Genomic DNA, 23690 nt, shown 5'->3' on the forward strand with positions numbered 1-23690 from the left:
GTCTGAGGCCAGCCTGGTATACATAAGATCCAGTCTCACAAACAACAACACCACAATGCACCGTTGTTTATTGACTACTCGCTGCATGCTGAACTTTGAGGGTACATCTATCTCAAAAGGAAACCTTCCATTAAGTCTGGGAAACTGGACAGTTTGGGTTTAAATACCATCTCTTAGCTAAATTGTCTCGAACATTGTCTCTGACCTTGCTGCCCCCATTTGCAGGTCTACCCTGAAGGCCAGAGGTCACTGGCAGAGGGGACTGCGGGGAGAAGGGAAGAACGGAAGAATGGTACATCTGTCATCTGCGAGATCCTAGGAGAGTGGGAGCTCGGGTCAGAATCCTCTCCCACTCAGCCCCCACTCCGTCTTCTCCCACTGGGCATTCTACAGTCAGTGCAGATACTTGGGCTGAACCGCTCCAAAAGACACTTCAATGGCCGGACGCTGCTGCTTCCACGACCGGTGGCCTCACTTCTGGGGGCCCAATCTCTGCTTCCTTTGGGAGTGGTCCACTCTGGAGGTCTCTCCAGCATCCGGTGGCTGTTGCTGGCTGAGGACAAACAGCAGACAGCCCAGCAAAGCCTCTCTCACGTCTTGGGAGCTCAGTCGGCGGGCCAGTTGGCGCAGCAGGGGCAGGAGGTGCTGGCGGGCCAGGCGGGCAACAGGCAGCAGGAGGCGGGAGAGCAGCGAACGAAGCAGCAACGGGAGAAGCGGAGAGGGCATGGCAGAGCCTGGACCTGCAAAGGGAACCCAGGTTCTAGACTACATCGCGGGCGGACAGGAGTCCTCCCTTCAGCTCATACCTCTGTGCTTCCTAGCCTTCAGCTCATGGATTAGTTTTGCTTTGGTGCAATCCTTTCTCGCACCAAGACAGCTGGCTCAGGGGGTTAATTTACTGTTAGCCCGGATGGGAACTGAGCCCCAGGGTGCGGGGGAGCTGGGGCTACAGCTTGCTGTTCTGGCCTTCCCTGGCACTGTTACTGTCCAGTACCCACTTCCTTTAATCAACCCCTCTACACACACGCGCGCGCGCGCGCACACACACACACACACACACACACACACACACACACACACACACCTTTGCATATTCTAACCCGAGGCCTCTACTCCTTGCCCTCCCATTCACCACCTCTAACCGGTCAGTGGTGGCTCTCACCAGTCAGAACTGCTGCTCCAAATCAATCTCCTGATGCATTTGCCTACTGTGGACACAGCATCACTGGCTAGCAAGAGGTAGCCCCACCCCCTTTAGTCTCCCCCCTGCTCAGCTCACTTGGGTGTGGAGGGCTACAATGAGGGAACAGCTGTGTTCTGGCACCTGGCAGAAAGAGTACAGCTGGTCCCTCTTCCAGTCTGGGAAGGAAGGAGGGGACACATGCAGGAATTCCCCTGGGAAAGACGGAGCTCAGAGTCAGCTCTGTAACCTGAAGTGTGTGGACTCTTCTGGGCTCTGGTCACTTTATGTGTTACCTCTGGAAGTGGAGAAAGAACAGGAGGAAGCACAGAAGACGACAGCAGTGGTTGATACCTCAGATTCAGTAACGCTGTGTACAGACACACTTCCTCACCCCTTCCATGCTACTCCAGGGACCAAGCCAGTGAGGGCCTTTGGGCTCTCTGTAGCCCATCTTCAGAGGCAGAGGGTGGGACCCACAGCTCCTGTCATAGCCAAATGGCATGTCCACTCCTGAACAGGAGGAGGGACATGCAGTTCAAGACGTTCTCCAGTCATCCCGCTACCTTAGACTAAACGAGGTCAAACACACACACACACACACACACACACACACACAGAGAGAGAGAGAGAGAGAGAGAGAGAGAGAGAGAGAGAGAGGAGTTTCAGCTATGTCTGGTTGGGTGTATGACCTGAATTTGGTTTTGTATTCTTTTATTTTAAGAATTGTGTTCTCAGGGCTGGAGAGATGGCTCAGCGGTTAAGAGCACTTGACTGCTCCCCAGAGGTCCTGAGTTCAATTCCCACCAACCACATGGTGGCTCACAACCCTCTGTGATGGGATCAGATTCCCTTTTCTGGTGTGCATGAAGAGAGACTCATATACATGAAATACATGAATAAATAAGTCTTCAGAAGAATTTCATTCTCCTCAGAAAGGTGCTGTAATTCAAGGCTGGATTCAGGAGAGATAGTGGTTATTAGGGTTGGCTTTAATGTCAACTTGCCACAAATTAAAGTGATCTAAGTAGGGAGCCTCTCCTGAAGGACATCCTGATTGCCTTAACTGATGCAGGAAGAGTCACCCTGGTGGTGGGTAGCAGCTTCTGGAAGCAGTCCAGATCAAAAGGACATGGCAGAAGGAAAATGATACGACTTTTGGTGGATTGACGTCCCTCTTGTCCTCAATTGATTTAATTAAATTCTTTAATTTGGGGGCAGAAGAGACGGCTCAGGGGTTAAGAATTGACTGCTCTTCCAAAGGATGCAGGTTCAGCAGGGCAGTGGTGGCACATGCCTTTAATCCTAGCACTCGAGAGGCAGAGGCAAGTGGATCTCTGTGAGTTCGAGGCCAGCCTGGTCTACAAGAGCTAGTTCCAGGACAGGCTCCAAAGCCACAGAGAAACCCTGTCTCAGAAAACTAAAAAAAAAAAAGAAAACCCAAAGGATGCAAGTTCAATTCCCAGCACCCATGTGGCAGCTCACAACTGTAACTCTAGTTCCAGAGAATCTGACACCTTTCACGCAGACATACATGCAGGCAACACACCACTCAATACTCATTAAAAAATAAAAATATTTTTAAAAATCTCAGTAAAAAAAAGCTTTTTGGAACAGTAAATTTTTTTTTTTTTCTGGGCTGGAGAGATGGCTCAGTGGTTAAGAGCATTTCCTGCTCTTCCAAAAGTCCTGAGTTCAGTTCCCAGCAACCACATGGTGGCTCACAACCATCTGTGATGAGGTCTGGTGCCCTCTTCTGGCCTGTAGACACACACGCAGACAGAATATTGTATACATAATAAATAAATAGATATTTAAAAAAATCTTTTCTGTTTTTAATTGTTTTAAGTTTTTTTAAATTGATTTTTATTGCACTCTACATTTCTCTCTGCTCCCCTCTCAGCCTCTCCCCTCCCCTTCAACCCTCCTCCAAGGTCCCCATGCTCTCAATTTACTCAGGAGATCTCGTCTTCTTCTACTTCCCATGTAGATTAGATCTATGTATGTCTCTAAAAATTTTTTAATCTTTAGTTTGATATAGTCATCCGATAGGTTCTGTTTGCCATGAAGTGTTTTTGCAAACTTCAAAGCTGTGGGAATATGGTCGCTTGTCATTAACTGTACCCATCATCATCAAAGACCCTGGAGGAGACCGTGTTAAAGAATAAGAAGGAGGGGGAGGGGAGGGAAATGGGAGGCGGTGGCGGGGAAGAGACAGAAATCTTTAATAAATAAATAAATTAAAAAAAATAATAAGAAGGAAAACATGGACAGTGGCAAGAAGGCAGATTTCCAGGCATCCAATTGCTCTCTTCCTTCTGAGATCAGGTTCAGTAGTCACAAGTTTGCCCCACCCAGCCCAACCCCCACCCCTCAAACCACCCTCATCAGCCTGCTGCTGATCCTGCTCAATCTCTTCTCCACCTTGGAGGAAGCATCAGTTACAGCTGTCTCAGAAGTGAGGGACCTGAGGTTGAGGGTCCAAGTACCCCGTCAGGGTCACAGGATGAATGGACAGGCCTGCCCTTTCCGCAGGTTTCCCCACCTTCTGTAACTGGGGGTTGCATTTTCCAGTGATTCGGGGTGTTTCCCTAGATTCCTTGCTTCCTGATGCTGTTTCTGCTCATTAGTAAATCTGCATGGATTAACTTTCAAAATGGATTGGGAAGATGGAGGGACAGCTCAGCAGTTAAAAGCACACACTGTTCCCCAGGAGGACCTGAGTTCTGTTCCCAGCATCCATGCCGGGTGTCTCACATCCACTGCAGCTTCAGGGGATCCAACATCTCCTGGCCTCCACTGGTACTGCACTCACAATCAGACAAGACACACACACACACACACACACACACACACACACACACAATTTATTAAAAACAAAACAAAGAATTCTACATAGCCCTAGCTGTCCTAGGTCCAGTATGTAGACCAAGCTGACTCTTGAAGATCTGCCTGCCTCTGCCTTTCTGGGATTATAAGCAAGGGCCACTGTACACTCACCTTAAAAAAAAATGCCTATAATCCTAGCACTTGGGAGGCAGAGGCAGGTAGGAGGCAGAGGCAGGTGGATCTCTAAGTATAAGGTCAGTCTGGTCTACAGATCAGGTTCCAGGACAGCCAGGACTACACAGAGAAACCCTGTCTCAAGAAAAAGAAAAATATAATTAAATAAAATCAGATAATTTTTAATGTGGGTGATGGGAATTGAAACCGGGTCTTCTGGAAGAGCAGCCACTGCTCTTAACCACTGAGCCATCTCTCCAGCCCCCAAAATCAGATCTTTTAAAAAAATGGAACCTGTGAACAAGGTATGGTGGCTTATACTTAAAATTCCAACATTTGGAAGGTGGAGACAGGAGGATGAACAGTTCAAGACTTTCCTGGGCTCCATAGAGTTTGAGGCCAGTCTGGACCATAAAGAAATCTGGGGCTGAGGGTGTAGCTCAGTGGCAGAGAGCTCAAGCTGGGATACCAAGGGAGAATTATGGGAGCATGAGAACGGAAAGGAACCCCTCATTTAGAGTCCAGTTAAAGCTCTCGCTGCTGAAAAGCAGGAATTCCAGCATGATTAACAACACTTGCTGTGAAAGCTGCCCGCAGGGGGACAATATTTTTTTTATATATCTATGTTTTCAAATAAAAATGTTGAAATGGCAATAAACAAAACTTAACACCTTGATTCATATGATCTCGGTTAGGGCCTCACTTTTCCCCAGATATTTTGTGGGACTCTCACAAAGAAGACGACTCACCTTGGTTCACAGCGAAGCTACCCTGACCTCCTACATCCCCGGGATCAGGTGGGATTTTTGTTTTATTTTCCAGACAGGATCTTACATAGCCAGGTTAGTCTTTGCCTTGGTTCGGGTTTCTACTGCTGTGAAGAGACACCATGACTGTGGCTATCATAAAGGAAAACTATCATAAAGGAAAACATTTAATTGGTGTGGCTTACAGTTTCGTGGATTTAGTCCACTATCATCATGGTGAGAAGCATGGTGTGGTGCAGGCTGACCTGGTGCTGGAGAAGAAGCAGAACAGTTCTACATCTTGATCCACAGGCAACGGTAAGTAACTGTCATATTGGGCATGGCTTGAGCATAGGGGACACCTCAAAGCCCACCTCTGCAGTGACACACCTACTCCAAGGCCACACCTCCTAATAGTGCCACTCCCTATGGGCCAAGCATTTAAAGACGTGAGTGTATGGGGCTACACCTATTCAAGCCATCACAACCATGAACTGACTTGTAGCAAGGATGGTTTTGAACTTCTTATCCTCTTGTCTCTATCTCCAATGTGCTAGGATTACAGGGTTGCACCAGCATCCCTGGTTTATGTGGTGCTAGGGATCAAACCCAGCGATTCACTCTATCAAGTGAACAATATCGCTAATCCTGACCTAGTGTTTCCTCTGATCTGCTCTGATCTTCCCTGCATATTTCAGGAACTGTCCTGTGATCTCATTTGAATGATTAGGATTGAAACATAATAGCTTTAAAAACCACCAAAACTATGTTTCTGTGTGTGTGTGTGTGTGTGTGTGTGTGCGTGCGTGTGCGTGTGTGTGTCCCCCTTTGGGAAAATCATACCCACACTTATGTTTCACTTTTCCCCTGAGTTCCTCTCTATTAATCCCTGTTCTTCAATCTGCTAAAAATGTCCTTTAATAAACTTCAACTTTGCTTCATGCTGATTTTTATGAAACTCTTTTCTGTGTCAAAGGCTTTTCCTGAGTGGCAGTCTCTAGAATCTGGGGCCCAGAGGATCAAGGGAACTAACTCCTCAAGTGCCTCCAGACAAGGAGCAGTGAGTGTCTCCACCCCTTTACCACTGATTACTTTATCTAGCCTGTGGCTGCAGAGTCTCTGATGCTATTGTAACTGCTCTCCTGAGAACTCTCTCTAGGATTACTGCAGTAGCCATTAGGCTATGTCCCTACTCATCTTTCATGGTCCAAATGGTTTTTAGAAAGCATGAATTGAATCTGCCCTCCTCTCATCCAACGGCCCATGGTCCCCACCTCATCTTTAAGTCAAGTTAAGGCCTTAGCAGTTAAGGCCAGGGTTTCAGGATGTATAGCTCAGTTTTGGGCCTCTCACCGACAGAATTTGAGGACCAAGGTTTCACTCCCAGCTCTGAACCAGGCAAACCAAGCCAAAACATAAACAAAAACAAACACTAAAAAACCCCCAAAGGGTCCTGGTATCACCCGCAGGGGCCATAGATTATGTGACCTCCCTTCCTGATTCATTTCTTCCTGATTTCGTTTCTAATTCCCCTAAAAATGTTTTATGGATTTGTAAGGATATTCATAATTTCTTTTCCTTTAAAAACGTATGATGAGCCAGGGGGAGGTGGCACACGCCTTTAATCCCAGCACTCGGGGGAGCAGAGGCAGGCGGATCTCTGTGAGTTCGAGGCCAGCCTGGTCTACAAGAGCTAGTTCCAGAACAGGCTATAAAGATACAGAGAAACCCTGTCTCAAAAAAACAAAACAAAACAAAAATTATTATAATTATTTTAGGTCTATTTATGTTTTGTTTTTGTGTGTCTGTGAGGATGTCTATAAACTACAGGATTGCCCATGGAGGCCAGAAAAAGGCATCAGATCCCCTGGAACTGGAATTTTACAGACATTTGTGAGCCACCATGTGGGTGCTGGGAACCAAATCCCAGATTCTCTGGAAGAGCAGTTAGTACTCTAACTACTGGCCTTCTCTCCAGCCCCTACTTATTTATTTTTAATTCATGGATATGAGGGTTTTGCCTACAGGTATATTTATGAACTGCATGCATGCAGTGCCTGCTGAGGCCAGAAGAGGACATCAGATCTTCTGGAGCTGGAGTTCCACATGGTTGTGAACCACCATGTGGATGCTGGGAACTGAACCTGGTTCCTCTGCAAGGGATGCTAACTGCTTTGAACCACGGAGCCATCTCTCCAGTCCCCAGCCTCTGATTCTTGCCCCTCTTACTGTCTACTCCAGGCAGGCCTGGCCTCCTTACAGTTCCTTAATTATGCCTCAGAGAACAGTAAATTCTGCCTAAGGCTTTGCTGTGTCCCTTGACTTTCCAAAATTCTTAGCCTAGTGTATAAATTAAACTGATCAGAAAACAGATTGATTGGGGAAATCAATTTTAATTACGTATGGACTCATGAGAGTTCTATATGGAAAAAAACATTGTGGCCCATGAGCTACAGAAAGGAATAGCATCACGGGGCTTCCTGGAACGAGAGACAAAGTAGGGGCGGAAGATACACAGAAGAGCACAGAGAATAAGTAGATTGTCTTGTTGTGTACATAAAAGTCTCAGGAGTACGGGTTCAGTGAGAGACCGCTGACCTTGCCAAGGACTTCTCTCACTGCTGTAACGGGAAGCAAGAATGTTGGGACCAAATGAGTCCTGGCCAATTGGAGGTCCCACCGCAGCAAACGCGGTCAAGAGGACCTTGCTGAAGGTGCCTTCCTTGATCCCATCTCCTCCTCTGGTTTCTTGGGTCTGTGATGTTGCTGTAGGGGCTCAGCTGTCACTGTCCTCGCTGTCCCCATATGAACCCAGCTGGCTCAGGGAAGAGGCCCCGGGTGTCTGGGGTGCAAGGTTGGCTGTCTTCCTGTTCTCAAGGGGAACCCACGGCAGGCATCTGGAGCTGCTCTGAGCCCCCGCTGGTTTCCACCTTCACTTTCTTTGGCACGACCAATCCGGCAGCTGTGTCCTGCTGCCCACTGCCTCTGCCTTCCTCTTGGCCTTTGGTGCCTCGTCCAGAATGTCTGTGGGGCTGGCTTTTGCTACTGAGCATGGTCAGGAAGGCAGAGCTTCACCTTCTGAGTCGGAATCCTCCAGAAGCCTGCACTGGCAGTGGTGGTGGCGAGCCTCCTCCAGCAAAGCCACAGTTTCAAGCTCATCTTCCTCCTCGTGCTGCTGTGGCTGCTGTTCCTGCAGCAGGCAGTACTGCGGCAGCATGGCCTCAAAGTCCACGTGTGCCTGCCGCTGGTTCAGGTCCTTCAGCTCCTGCAGGTTTTCCAGCACCTCCATCTCCAGCTTCGAGTCTTTGGTGCAGTTCTCTAGGACCTTCATGGGGTTGTTCAGCTCCTCACCTCACGCTCCTTCTGCACACGCTTTTCCTCCTCCTCCAGGAGCTTTTCGGCCTGGAAGCTGCTTGTGGCTCCATGCTCCACGGTGTAGTCCCTGTTCTCAGGGTCTGTCTTTAAGGTGATCTCGGCAAAGCAGCACGTACACTTGATGTAGAAGCAGAAGAGAGGCAGGCCCAGGCAGGCCTCGTTCAGGACGGTTTCCTTGCGTGCATTAAACTTCTTCCCCCTGTAGATGTATTCTCCACATGTCTTGCACCTCATGTTGAAGGGGGCCATCATTCAAACCACATACTGCCGGTTCTTGGGTCGCTTCAGTTTCGGGACCTTGGACGGGTCGAAGTCAGGTGGGGAGTATTTGTTTAGAACTTTCAGTTCTGAGATATTCGCTTCAGGAACAAAGCAGCACTAAACTTTTGATTCACGTGAATGTACAAAATGGGCATCTATACCAGTGTCAAAATGAGGGTGGGAGAGGAAGGCAAGGTAGGCAAGGAGAAGGAATTCCCGTCTACTGGTAATAAAGCTCCAGGTTCATCCCATCATGGATTTCATAATCTCCCAGAAACACGTGGTCCTTAAAAATTGTGTACCATTTTTTCAGGACTATCTTCGTCCACCGGGTGCCAGTTTGGGCCGCTATGAGTTTTTTCAAGTTCCGGACGGTGTCATCGGTGGCTGGACCTCTAACCCCTCGAACATACAGAGGACACAGTTCCTAGTTCCAACGCCAAGCCCTGAGAAGCAGTGTTCTTCAGTCCCCTCGGAATTTATTAGGACAGGAACCAAGGTTCTCTTGACGTCACTTCCTGGGCTGGCTTACCGACATACTTCACAGGCTTTAGCGTTCTCATTGGCTGTGGTATCTGACTCTTCAACCACGAATAGTACTTTCCAGGAATAGGAAAACCTAGGCCTCTGGTGGGAGCTCGAACAGTTTTTACAGACGGTTCTCCAAAAGGAAATTTTGGAGAAAAAGCTAGTTTCTCAAGGTCTATGTAGTATTCCAAACACCTGTTGGCAATGTCTCTGTCGAAGCAGCTGAAATAACAGCCAGTATTCTAGCATTACAAATGTTTCCTGATGAGTCAATTAATTTATATACTGATAGTATTTACTTGTCTCAAATGATTGCTCCTTTAGAAACTGCTCCTTATATTTCTCCTGTGTCCCAATAATACAACAACAATTATGCTGTCTACAATATTTATTATGGTCCAGGAGGGATCCTATTTTTGTGAGTCATATGATATGTCATACTCAATTACCTGGACCTCTGACCGAGGGTAATCAACTCTCAGATGCATATACCCGAATATTATTTCCAGCCCCCCCCCAAAAAGGCTTCTAAACTCCATAAAAAATATCAATGAAATGCAAGTTCTTTGCAGCACCATACTGGTTTCTCCAGAGCCACTGCCTTAGAAATGATCTCCCAATGTTCTGCCTGTGCTCCTTTTCATAACACAGCCATGGCTGGAGTTAATCCTCGTGGTCTTAGACCGAATGACATTTGGCAGATGGATGTTACCCACCTACCCTCAGCTGGAAAGCCGAAATACGTGCATGTTTCAGTTGATACTTGCTCTAAAGTACTTTTTGCTTCTCTGCAGAGTGGAGAGAAAATGAAGGATGTGACAGCTCATTGCCTGCTGGCCTTTGCTTATATGGGCTTACCTAACGTTATTAAAACAGATAATGGTCCTGCATAGACTAGTGGAAAATTTCAAACCTTCTGTGTAAGTAATGATATTAAACATCTGGCAGGTATTCCATATAAGCCTGCTGGACAAGCTATAGTAGAAAGAGTGCATATGGTCATAAAACAGTATTCCACAAAAAGAAATAGTTGGGAGTATATTCTCTCTCCCAATAAACAATTGGCTTCTATTTTATTTATTCTAAATTTCTTAAATGTGGATCATGAGGGTCACTCAGCCATGGAAAGACATTGGAATGAAATGCTCAGTACTTAGGATGGGTATGATGGAAAGACCTTCTTACAGGACAACGGAAGGAGCCCACGCCCCTGTTGGCTAGGGTGAGAGGAGCTGTTTGTGTTCTTTTTCTAGGAACAGATGAGCACATTTGGGTACCAGAGCGATATGTTCGGGCTGTGGAACATATGATCCTGTGATGAGGCTGATAATGTGGATCACTGAATCCACAGAAAGCTTGGAAAGAATCGAGTAAAGCATGTTTTCTTGGTAGCAGCAATTTCTCAGGTCTGCTCTGCTTGCTAGTGGCAAGCATGTGTTCCTCTCATCGAAGACAGGCTTCCTGACTCAGCTTTAGCTGCAAAACCCTGAAACTCTTTTAAAAGGTCCTGCCATGAAACACTTAAATAGTGTTGATGAAAAGCTGAATGCATGCTTTTCAGTTTTTAGCCACAGCAGGAAAAAAGCTGCCCCATTTGAAAATACTGGCTTTCTGGACTGTCCTGCCAGGGCAAACTCTGACTCTTTTTTCAGGCAGGCAGCCAGCCGGATTTAATGTGGTCTGTTAGCAGAATGCTGCAGCTTGCTTGCCAGCAGGGACCTTCAAACACCATAGAGTGGTGGCAATAAAAATGTCTACAGCCAGTACATCTGCCATTAGGCTGGGAAGCTAAGGAATGGGCTGGATCCAGACCTCAAAGTCACGGCTTTAATCCTCTCCATAAAGATTCATGTAGTCAGAAAGAGAGAAATACAGTAAAGAGAGAGTCAAAGACGAAGAAAACCTCTAAATGGCTTACAGTGTATTAAAAATATTGGCAGGCTAAAGGTTAAAGTTCTTAAAAGTAAAGAGGAGAGAAAGAGTAGTTGGGTGTGGTGGTACACACCTTTAATCCCAACACTTGGGAGGCAGAGGTAGACTGACCTCTGTGACTTCAAGGTGTGGTAGTATGTACCTTTAATCCCAATACCTGGGAGGCAGAGACTGATGGATATCTGTGAGTTCAAGGTGTGGTTGCTCACACCTTTAATCCTACCACTGAGGAGGCAGAGTCGGGTGGATCTACAGAGTTATTCACACCTTTAATCCTAGCACTAGGAAGGCAAGGACAGCCTAGTCTACATAGTTATTCCAGGACAAAGATGTATAGAGAATTTAGAGGTTAAAATAAAGCCGCATATAGATGGAAAATACACAGAGAATCTTGATACTATATGCTATTATGCTCTCTTTGAAATGTTTGAATGCACAATAGAATACATTTTAAAAAATGATTTATTTTATGGGTATTGGTATTCTGCCTGCGTATATGTCTGTTTGAGATTATCAGATCACCTTGGAACTGAAGCTACAGACAGTTGTAAACTATCAAGTGGGTGCTGGGAATTGAACCCAGGTGCTTTGGAAGAGGAACCAGTGCTCATAACCACTGAGCCATCTCTCCAGCTCCCTTAATCTTGTTCTTATGGGGCAGCAGGAATGTGCTATAGTGCTTGTGTTGTGCCAACACACCTATTAGGTCCATTATAAGAAAATGTTCCCAGCTGGGCATGGTAGCAAATGTCTTTAATACCAGCACTTGGGAGGCAGAGGCAGGCAGATCTCTACAGAGTGAGTTTCAAGACAGCCAAAGCTACACGGAGAAACCCTGTCTTGAAAAACCCCACACTCACACACACGCACAAATTCCTGTTTACTGGTTGTTTACACTGTTCGGTTTTCTTTTTCCCATTAAACCAGTCTGGCCTCGAACTCAGAGATCCAGCTTCCTCTGCCTCCCAAATGCTTGGATTAAAGGCCTTTGCCACCACTGCCCGCTGGTGCATATTCTTCATTAATTTTTGACTTGGGAGGGCCCAGCCCATGGCAGGCAGGGATGGTGCCATCCCTGGTCAGGTGGTCCTCCATGGTATAAGAAAGCAGGTTGAGCAAGCCATGGGAACAAGCCAGTAAGCAGCACTTCTCTGGGGCCTGATACAACCCACACCTCCAGGTTCGGGCCTTGAGTTCTTGCCCTGACTTCCTTCAGTGATGGACTGTGACTTAGAACTGTAAGCTAGAGTAAGCCTTTTCCTCCCCACGTTTCTTTTGGTGTTTATCACAACAATAAGAACCTAGGAAAGACAGGAGGGCAGAGGAGAGCTTGTGGGACTTGGTTCTCCTGCTTATTTCCTCAGGCTTGGTGGCAATGAACTTTAAGTGAGGATGACCTTGCACTCTTGATTCTCCTGCCTCTATCCTTAAAAATTCTGGGGTTATAAACATTACACTGCCTCTACCCCCCAAATTCTGGGGTTATAAACATTACACCGCCATAACCAGATCTTCATAACACATTTTTATGACCAGCTTACTCAGACCCAGAAAGAAAAGAAAACACAAGTCACTGTTTGGTACTTGGCTAGAAATGCATAAAATATTTTGATGTGGCTTTAATGTGGCAGTGTTTTTTTTCCTCTTGTAATTTTTTTGAAAAAAAATGCCTTGAACCTCTAGATGAATCTGGAGGAGAGCAAATCTCCTTGTATCACTTGTAAAGTGGCACTCCTGACTGTTCCAGGGCACACTCTGCAGGTTTTTAAGAACCCTCTTTTGGACTCTGTAGTAATGTATGTGCATTCCCCATTAGAGTCTTGCTGAATCAATCTTATATGTTTTCCCCTAGGGCTTGTGGTTTATGTTGTTTTCTCTCCCCTCATGGAATACGTTCAGCTTGTCTTTCCTCGGGTCCTCTCACAGACTCTGACCTCCCACCTCCCCTCCCACTGTCCTAGAAGCAGCTGTCTAGACCCAGCAGCTGACATAGGGTGTCGCCCTGATCCTTAGGCTGTTGGCTGAGCTTGAGTGGCTGACAGCTGGCTCTGTGGGTACAGTGGTTGCACTCTGTACACACAGCCCTGGGCCTCCCCCTTCTGATCCCAGCAACTTTTCCCAGTGACATCCATGCCCCACCTGTCTGTTATAGTCACCCTTTCCAGCAACCTCTGCCTCCTTCGGTCCTATCTACTCATCGTATAGCACTTCAGCATGTCCTGCCCAGATGCCTGCTGTGGGCTTGGGACTGTCTGAGGTTACCGGTGGGAGACACCTCCACCTTGGAGGAACCACCATTCACTGCGCATCTACCCAGTTGCTCTGCTCAGACACATGCTCCATTTAGGTAGCTGGTTGCAGATCTATCAATCTGAGCGCAGAAAACTGTTGTGTTTAGAGAAGGGGCTGGTAGCCTGCCTTGTGTTTGCCCACACTGCCTAGACTTGGTCTAAAAGTCACCATCCCTGCTTCTTGGTCATAGTAAGTTTTGACACCCAAGTCCCTGATAAGGCTGCCCTTGCTGTTGTTCAAAGCTTTTGCTGTGAAGGTTGGAGATATTGCTCAGTGAGTACAGCATTTGCCTCCCATGCAGCAAAACCCTGTGTTTGATTCCCAGGATCATATAAACCAAGTCTGGTGCTCGCGGTTGTCATTTAGCACCCGGGAGGTAGAAGCAGAAGGAGTGGAAATTCAACACCATTATTCATCTACATACTGAGTTTGAGGCAACATGAGACCCTGTCTCAAAAGTGAAATTGAAACTGAACATGTCCCCCCAACCATCCCCACCCTATGCTACTGCAGTCCTTTCCCTGACTGCACAGTAGGAATACGTCAGAGTGAAGCAAAGAACGCAAGTTTGTTTCTTCATTATTTTTGTTCTTTGGTATAGGACTTTTCTACATAGTCCTGGCTATCATTGAACACACTATCTAAGTCCGGCTGTCCTTGAACTCACAGTAATCCTCCTGCCTCTGCCTCCCAAATGCTGGAACAATTAGTGTGTGTCACCATGCCCAGCAGGATATGAGTTTATTAAGTAGAGATTTAGGGACAGTCATCAAGAGAAAAAGACACAGAAAAAGGAATCTTTACCCAAGATATGGGTGGAGGCGTCTGAAGAGAGAGAGTCATACATAGATGTCACCCATGGTTCTTGATCATTTTGTGTGACACTGCTCAGTGGACGTAATTTACAGCAGGTTTAAAGATTGATTGAGGGGGTGTATTTATTTATTTATTATTTTCTGAAACAGGGTTTCCAAGTGTAGCCCTGACTATCCTGGACGTCACTCTGTCGTCCAGGCTGGTCTCAAACTCTCAGAGATCTGCTGCCTTTGCAGTGCCACCACTGCCAGCAAGATTAACTAATGTTAGAAGATTGAATTTAATATATCCTCTCCCCTCTCTCTTCAGACAAGTCCCAAGTAGCCCAGGCTGGCCTCCAATTTGATCATCCTGCTTTTTCCTCATGAATACTGGGATTACAGGCATGTTCCACACCAAGGTTATACAATCCTAGGGAACAAACCCAGAAACTCATGCATGGTCAAAAAGCCAGGTTTAGCTAGGTCCCAGCACTAGCCCCTACTTATTTTTCTTTTCTTAAAGAATTCCCTTCTTTGCACATAAAACTGTAAAGTGCCTTTTATGGAGTATATGTCTAAGTTTAAGGGCGAGAGGGGATGCTAAAACAACACTGAAATCAGAAACATTATAGGGAACCATCATTTATTTGCAGCCTTTATTTTTATTTATTTATTTTGATTTTTGAGACAGGGTTTCTCTGTGTAGCTCTGGTTGTCCTGCAACTCACTTTGTAGACCAGGCTGGCCTTGAGCTCACAGTGATCTGCCTGCCTCTGTAATGTGGGATTCTCCTCTGGAAGCTGTGAATACCATTGGTTAATAAAGAAGCTGCTTTTGGCCTCAGACATCTGGGACATCTGTTCCTACTAGAGATTTCTCAGGTGGTCTTCATTATTCAAACTGGATTTTTCTTAACTCAAAATGAATCCACAGCCTCTCATTTTCTTTGGAAACAAAAGCAAAATCTCTTCTCCAAAGTAAAATACATTTTGACTTCAGTTTTGAAGCCAAGGTATTTTCAAAATATCTATTTTGGGTTAGTTCAGCAGGATTTGTAAGCAAAAGTCTTTTAGCAGATTGCTCCTTCCTCAGCATTCAAACAATTCAAAGAGAGCATAATAGCATACAGTATCAAGATTCTATGTGTCTTTTCCAAATATATGAGGCTTTATTTTAACTTCTATTTCTTTGATTTTTACTTTTACTTTTTGAGACAGGTTCTCTGTATATCTTTGTCCTGGAATAACTCTGTAGACCAGGCTGTCCTTGAACTCACAGAGATCCACTGGTCTCTGCCTCCCCAGTGCTAGGATTAAAGGTGTGTGCTACCACACCTTGAATTCACAGATATCCATTTGCCTCTGACTCCCAGGCTTTGGGATTAAAGCTGCATGCTACCACACCTTGAAGTCACAGAGGTCAATCTACCTCTGCCTCCCAAGTGTTGGGATTAAAGGTGTGTACCACCACACCCAACTACTCTCTTTCTTTCTTCTTTACTTTTAAGAACTTTAACCTTTAGCCTGCATATATTTTTAACACACTGCAAACCATTTAGAGGTTTACTTCGTCTTTGAATCACTCTTTACACTATATCTCTCTTTCTGACCACGTCTTTTAGGGGAGGATTAAAGCCGTGACTTTGAGGTCTGGATCCAGGACATTCCTTAGCTACCCAGCCTCATGGCAGAGGTACTGGCTGTAGCTATTTTTACTGCCACAACTCTGGGGTGTTTTAAGGTCTCTGCAAGCTAAAAAGCTGCAGCATTCTGCTTACAGACCTCAGTAGTCGGACTGCCTGTATGAAAAAAGAGTCAGAGTTTCCCCTGGCAGGACAGCCCAGAAAGCCAGCATTTTCAAACTGCTCAGCCTTTTCCTGCTACAGCTGAAAACCGAAAAGCATGCATTCAGCTTTTCATCAACACCATTTAAGTGTTTCATGGCAGGACCTCTTAAAAGAGCTGCAGGGTTTTGCAGCCAAAGCTGAGCCAGGAAGCCTCTCTTAGATGAGAGCACTTGCTGGCCTCTAGCAAGCAGAACAGACCTGAGAAATTGCTGCTACCAAGAAACCATACTTTACTCAATTCTTTTCCAAGCTTTCTCAAACTTTATGCGAATTCATTTATCCACATTCTCAGGCTCATTACAGGATCAGTTCCCATCCTTTTCCACAGCCCAAACATATCGCTCTGGTACCCAAATGGGCTTGTCCGTTCCTGGAGGAAAAACACAAACAGCTCCTCTCACCCGAGACAACAGGGGCGTGGGCTCCTTCGGTTGTCCTGTAATAAGGTCTTTCCATCATACTCATCTAAGGAATGAGAACTTTTATTCCAATGTCTTTCCATGGCCGGGTGACCCTCACAACCCACAATTAAAAAATTTAGAATAAATAAAATAGAAGCCAATTGTGTATTGGGAGAGAGAATATACTCCCCCTATTTATTTTTTATGCAATACTGTTTTATGACCATATGCATTCTTTCTATTATAGCTTGTCCAGTAGGGTTATATGGAATACCTGGAATATGTTTAATATCATTATTTACACAAAAGGTTTGAAATTTTCCACTAGTCTATGCAGGACTATTATCTGTTTTAATACCATTAAGTAAGCCCATATAAGCAAAAGCCAGCAGGCAATGAGCTGTCACATCCTTCATTTTGTCTCCACTATGCAGCGAAGCAAAAACTACTTTAGAGCAAGTATCACCTGAAACATGCATATATTTCAGCTTTCCAGCTGAGGCTAGGTGGGTAACATCCGTCTGCCAAGTGTCATTTGGTCTAAGACCACGAGGATTAACTCCAGCCATGGCTGTGTTATGAAAAGGAGCATAGGCAGAACATTGGGGGGTCATTTCTAAGGCAGTGGCTCTGGAGAAACCAGTATGGTGCTGCAAAGAACGAGCATTTCATTGATATTTTTTATGGAGTTTAGAAGCCTTTTTTGGGGGGCCGGAAATAATATTTGGGTATATGCATCTGAGCGTTGATTACCCTGGGTCAGATGTCCAGGTAATTGAGTATGACCTCTGAAATGACTCACAAAAATGGGATCGTGCCTGGACCATAATAAATATTATAGACAGCATAATTGTTGTTGTATTATCATGACACAGGAGAAATATAAGGAGCAGTTTCAAAAGGAGCAATCATTTGAGGCAAGTAAATACTATCAGTATATAAATTAATTGACTCATCAGGAAACATTTGTTTTTTTTTTTTTTTGGTTTTTGGAGACAGGGTTTCTCTGTGTTTTTTTTTTAATATATATATATATATATATATATATATATATATATTTTTTTTTTTTTTTTTGGTTTTTCGAGGCAGGTTTTCTCTCTGGCTTTGGAGCCTGTCCTGGAACTAGCTCCGTAGACCAGGCTGGTCTCGAACTCACAGAGATCCGCCTGCCTCGGCCTCCCGAGTGCTGGGATTAAAGGCGTGTGCCACCACCGCCCGGCTTCTCTGTGGTTTTGGAGCCTGTCCTGGAACTAGCTCTTGTAGACCAGGCTGGTCTCGAACTCACAGAGATCCACCTGCCTCTGCCTCCCAAGTGCTGGGATTAAAGGCGTGCGCCACCACCGCCCAGCTCATCAGGAAACATTTGTAATGCTAGAATACAGGCTGTTATTTCAGCTGCTTCGACAGAGACATTGCCAACAGGTGTTTGGAATACTACATAGACCTTGAGAAACTAGCTTTTTCTCCAAAATTTCCTTTTGGAGAACCGTCTGTAAAAACTGTTCGAGCTCCCACCAGAGGCCTAGGTTTTCCTATTCCTGGAAAGTACTATTCGTGGTTGAAGAGTCAGATACCACAGCCAATGAGAACGCTAAAGCCTGTGAAGTATGTCAGTAATCCAGCCCAGGAAGTGACGTCAAGAAAACTGCGGCGCCTGTCCTAATAAATTCCGAGGGGACTGAAGAACACTGCTACTCAGGGCTCGGCATTCCAGCTAGGAGTTGTGTCCTCTGTATGTTCGAGGGGTTAGAGGTCCAGCCACGATGATGATTGAGGTGGTTTGCAATGACCGTCTGGGGAAGAAAGTCCGCGTCAAATGTGACACCGATGATACCGTCCAGGACTTGAAAAAACTCATAGCGGCCCAAACTGGCACCCGGTGGACGAAGATAGTCCTGAAAAAATGGTACACGATTTTTAAGGACCACGTGTCTCTGGGAGATTATGAAATCCATGATGGGATGAACCTGGAGCTTTATTACCAGTAGACGGGAATTCCTTCTCCTTGCCTACCTTGCCTTCCTCTCCCACCCTCATTTTGACACTGGTATTGATGCCCATTTTGAACATTCATGTGAATCAAAAGTTCAGTGCTGCTTTGTTCCAGAAGCTAACATCTCAGAAGGGAAAGTTCTGGACAAATACTCCCCACCTGACTTCGACCCGTCAAAGATCCCAAAACTCATGCGACCCAAGGACCAGCAGTATGTGGTTCAACTGATGGCCCCCTTCAATATGAGGTGCAAGACGTGTGGAGAATACATCTACAGGGGAAAGAAGTTTAATGCGCGCAAGGAAACCGTCCAGAACGAGGCCTGCCAGGGCCTGCCTCTCTTCTGCTTCTACGAAAAGTGCATGCGCTGCTTGGCCGAGATCACCTTCAAGACAGACCCTGAGAACAGGGACTACACCATGGAGCATGGAGCCACAAGCAGCTTCCAGGCCGAGAATCTCCTGGAGGAGGAGGAAAAGCGTGTGCAGAAGGAGCGCGAGGATGAGGAGCTGAACAACCCCATGAAGGTCCTAGAGAACCGCACCAAAGACTCGAAGCTGAAGGTGGAGGTGCTGGAAAATCTGCAGGAGCTGAAGGAGCTGAACCAGCAGCAAAGTCCACACGTGGACTTTGAGGCCATGCTGCTGCATCACCGCCTGTCACATAAACACCAGCCACAGCAGCAGGAGGAGGAAGTTGAACTTGAGACTGTGGCCTTGCTGGAGGAGGCTCGCCACTGCCAGCACAGGCTTCTGGAGGATCCCGACTCAGAAGATGAAGCTTTGCCGTCCCTTTGCCGTCACGACCATGCTCAGCATCACAACCCAACCTCACAGCCATCCGGGACGAGGGTCTGAAGGCCAAGAGGAAGGCAGAGGCAGTGGGCAGCAGGGCACAGCTGGCCGGATTGGTGGTGCCAAAGAAGGTGAAGGAAGAGGCCAACGGAGGCTCAGAGCAGCTCCAGATGCCCACCGTGGGTGCCCCCGGGAGCAGGAAGACAGCCAACCTTTCACCCTAGACACTCGGGGCCTCCTCCTTGAGCCAGCTGGGTGCGTATGGGAATGGTGAGGACAGTGACAGCTGAGCCCCTACAGCCACATCACAGACCCAAGAAACCAGAGGAGGAGATGGGATCAAGGAAGGCACCCTCAGCAACGTCCTCTTTACTGTGTCTGCTGCTGTGGGACGTTCCACTACCAAGCGCCATGCAACACCCGGGAGAGAAGTCATAGGCAAGTGAGCAGTCTCTCAACTGAGCCCTTTCATGAGACTTTTATCTACATACAAGCGACTATATTCCCACAGCTTTAAACTTTGCGAAAACACTTCATGGCGAACAGAACCAATCAGATTACTATAACAAAACTAAAGATCAAAAAGTTTTTTAGAGGCATACATAGATATAATCTATATGGGAAGTAGAAAAAGACCAGATCTCCTGAATATATTGAGAGCATGGGGACCTTGGGGTAGGGGAGAGGCAGTGAGGGGAGCAGAGAAAAATGAACAACGCAATAAAAATCAATTTAAAAAAACTTAAAACAATTAAAAACAGAATATTTTTTACTGTTTCTAAAAGTTTTTTTGCTGATATTTTTAAAATATATATATATTGCTGTAACATGGGTTCTGGGAATTAAACCTGCATCCTTGGATTTTTTTTTAATATTTATTTATTTATAATGTATACAATATTCTGTCTGTATGCCTGAAGGCCAGAAGAGGGCGCCAGACCTCTTTACAGATGGTTGTGAGCCACCATGTGGTTGCTGGGAATTGAACTCAGGACCTTTGGAAGAGCAGGCAATGCTCTTAACCACTGAGCCATCTCTCCAGCCCCCTGGATTTTTTTTTTTTTTACTTTTTTTTTTTTTAGTTTTTCAAACAGGGTTACTCTGTAGCTTTGGTTCCTGTCCTGGAACTAGCTCTTGTAGACCAGGCTGGCCTCGAACTCACAGATATCAATGTGCCTCTGCCTCTCTAGTGTTAGGAGTAAAGGCATGCGCCACCACCTCCCAGCTGAACCTGCATCCTTTGGAAGAGCAGTCAATGTTCTTATCCCCTGAGCCGTCTCTTCTGCCCCCAAATTAAAGAATTTAATTAAATCAATATAGGACAAGAGGGACGTCAATCCACCAAAAGTCGTATCATTTTCATTCTGCCATGTCCTTTTGATCTGGACTGCTTCCAGAAGCTGCTACCCACCACCAGGGTGACTCTTCCTGCATCAATTAAGGCAATCACGATGTCCTTCAGGAGAGGCTCCCAACTTAGATCACTTTAATTTGTGGCAAGTTGACATTAAAGCCAACCCTAATAACCACTATCTCTCCTTAGTTCAGTCTTGAATTACAGCACCTTTCTGAGGAGAATGAAATTCTTCTGAAGACTTATTTATGTATTTCATGTATATGAGTCTCTCTTCACGCACACCAGAAAAAGGAATCTGATCCCATCCCAGAGGGTTGTGAGCCACCATGTGGTTGGTAGGTATTGGTATCTGGACCACTGGAGAGCAGTCAAGTGCTCTTAACCACTGAGCCATCTCTCCAGCCCAAACAAAATTCTTAAAATAAAAAAATACGTAATGTGCTGGCTTTGCGGGAGCCTAGCCAGTTTGGATATTCACCTTCCTAGATATGGATGGAGCGGGGAGGACCTAGGACTTACCACAGGGCAGGGAACCCTGACTGCTCTTTGGACTGGAGAGGGAGGGGGAAAGGAGTGGTGGGAGGGGGAGAAGGGTGGGAGGAGGGGGAGGGAAATGGGAGGCTGGGAGGAGATGGAAACTTGTTTTTTTTTTTTCTCATTTTCTCAATAAAAAAAAGATTAAAAAAAATACAAAACCAAATAAAATATAGGTCATACACCCAACAAGTCATAGCTGGAACTCGTCAGTATGTGTCCTCCTTTGGGAGCACCCCTGGTTTATGTGGTGCTAGGGATAAAACCCAGGGATTCATTCTGTACCAAGTGACCAATATCGCTAATCCCGACCTAGTGTTTCTTATGATCTGCTCTAATCCTCCCTGCATATTTCAGGGATCACATTTAATTCTTAGGATTTAAATTTAATAGCTTTAAAACCCACCAATAGTGTATGTGTGTCTGTGTGTGTGCTGCGTGTGTGTGTGTGTGTGTGTGTGTGTGTCCCCCTTTGGGAAAATCATACCCACACTTATGTTTCACTTTTCCCCTGAGTTCCTCTCTATTAATCCCTGTTCTTCAATCTGCTAAAAATGTCCTTTAATAAACTTCAACTCTGCTTCATGCTGATTTTTATGAAACTCTTTTCTGTGTCAAAGGCTTTTCCTGAGTGGCAGTCTCTAGACTCTGGGGCCCAGAGTGCTGGGATTAAAGGCATGCACCACCATCGCCCGGCCCCCAAATGGTCTTTTGAAAGCATGAATTGAATCTGCCCTCCTCATTTTCAATGGCCCCTGGTTCCCACCTCTTCTTTAAGTCAGTTAAGGCCAGGATTTGAGGATGTATAGCTCAGTAAGAGGCCTCTCAGGGACAAAATTTGGGGACCCGGGTTTCACTCCCAGCTCAAACCAGGCACACCAAAGCCAAAACATAAACAAACACCACAAAAACAACAACAAAAATAAACCAAAAACAAAAACAAAGGGTTCTACTATCTCTCTCAGGGCCATGGATAATGTGACCTCTCTTCCTGATTGCTTTCTTCCTTATTTCGTTTCTAATTCCTCTAAAAAATGTTTTATGGCTTTGTAAGGATATTCCTTTAAAAAGGTCTGATGAGACAGGTGGAGGTGGCACACGCCTTTAATCCCAGCACTCAGGAGGCAGAGGTAGGCAGATCTCTGTGAGTTCGAGGCCAGACTAGTCTACAAGAGGTAGTTCCAGAACATGCTCCAAAGATACAGAGAAACCCTGTCTCAAAAAACCCAAACCAAACAAAAAATTATTATGATTATTTTAGGTATATTTATGTTTTGTTTTTGTGTGTCTGTGAGGATGTCTATAAACTCAGGATTTCCCATGGAGGCCAGAAAAAGTCATCGGATCCCCTGGAACTGGAATTTTACAGACAGTTGTGAGCCACCATGTGGGTGCTGGGAACCAAATCCCAGATTCTCTGGAAGAGCAGTTAGTACTCTTAACTACTACTGAGGCTTCTCTCCAGCCCCTACTTATTTATTTTTAATTCATGGATATGAGGGTTTTGCCTACAGGTATATTTATGAACCGCATGCATGCAGTGCCTGATGGGGCCAGAAGAGGGCATCAGATCTTCTGGAGCTGGAGTTCCACATAGTTGGGAACCACCATGTGGATGCTGGGAACTGAACCTGGTTCCTCTGCAAGGGATGCTAACTGCTTTGATCCACAGAGCCATCTCTCCAGTCCCCAGCCTCTGATTCTTGCCTCTATTACTGTCTACTCCAGGCAGGCCTGGCCTCCTTACTGTTCCTTAATCATGCCTCAGAGAACAGTAAATTCTGCCTAAGGCTTTACTGTGTTCCTTGACTTTCCAAAATTCTTTGCATAGTGAATAAATGAAACTGATCTGAAAACAGATTGATTGGGGAAATGAATTTTAATTACATATGGACTAATGGGAAGGCAAAGCTTCATCTTCATTTGGCAGACAGATGTTACCCACCTATCCTCTTCTGGAAAGCTGAAATATATGCATGTTTCAGTTGATACTTGCTCTAAAGTAGTTTTTGCTTCACTGCGTAGTGGAGAGAAAATGAAGGATGTGACAGCTCATTGCCTGCAGGCTTTTGCTTATATGGGCTTACCTAATGTTATTAAAACAGATAATGGTCATGCATAGACTAGTGGAAAATTTTATTTTATTTATTTTTTTAAATATTTATTTATTTACTTATTTATTATGTATACAGCATTCTTTCTGCGTGTATGCCTGAAGGCCAGAAGAGGGCACCAGACCTCATTTCAGATGGTTGTGAGCCACCATGTCCTTGCTGGGAATTGAACTCAGGACCTTTGGAAGAGCAGGCAATGCTCTTAACTGCTGAGCCATCTCTCCAGCACCCTAGTGGAAAATTTTAATCTTTTTGTGTAAATAATGATATTAAACATATTCCAGGTATTCTATATAACCCTACTGGACAGCTTTTAGAAAGAATGCATATGGTCATAAAACAGTATTCCACACAAATAAATAGGGGGAAGTATATTCTCTCTCCTAATATACAATTGGCTTCTATTTTATTTATTCTAAATTTTTTAACTGTGGGTTGTGTGGGTCGGCCATGGAAAGACATTGGAATAAAATTCTCAGTCCTTAGGATGGGTATGAATAAAAGACCTTCTTACAGGACAAGGGACGGAGCCCACGC

The 23690-nt window shown here is 45.5% G+C and overlaps 2 protein-coding genes and 2 pseudogenes across 2 annotated transcripts; 2 read left to right on the forward strand and 2 right to left on the reverse strand.

Moving 5' to 3' along the window:
• Positions 1 to 471: 471 nt before the first annotated feature.
• Mymx (myomixer, myoblast fusion factor) lies at positions 472 to 837 on the reverse strand. Its single transcript, XM_041655252.1, has 2 exons — positions 807 to 837; positions 472 to 740 (listed from the first exon to the last, which is right to left on the reverse strand). Exon 2 carries the CDS (start codon positions 724 to 726, stop codon positions 472 to 474), a length of 255 nt encoding a protein of 84 aa, XP_041511186.1. The 5' UTR covers positions 727 to 740; positions 807 to 837.
• A 6868-nt stretch (positions 838 to 7705) lies between these two features.
• LOC121450287 lies at positions 7706 to 9128 on the reverse strand (annotated as a pseudogene).
• An 8996-nt stretch (positions 9129 to 18124) lies between these two features.
• On the forward strand, positions 18125 to 18349 carry LOC121451093 (ubiquitin-like protein 5). The gene has a single exon (XM_041656595.1). It carries the CDS (start codon positions 18125 to 18127, stop codon positions 18347 to 18349), a length of 225 nt encoding a protein of 74 aa, XP_041512529.1.
• Positions 18350 to 18461: 112 nt separating this feature from the next.
• Positions 18462 to 19438, forward strand: LOC121450288 (annotated as a pseudogene).
• The last annotated feature ends 4252 nt before the right edge of the window (positions 19439 to 23690 follow it).

Source organism: Microtus oregoni, unplaced genomic scaffold (genome assembly GCF_018167655.1).
Source record: "Microtus oregoni isolate MIOR12 unplaced genomic scaffold, Mior012 000007F_ref0000211, whole genome shotgun sequence".
NCBI lineage: Eukaryota > Metazoa > Chordata > Mammalia > Rodentia > Cricetidae > Microtus > Microtus oregoni.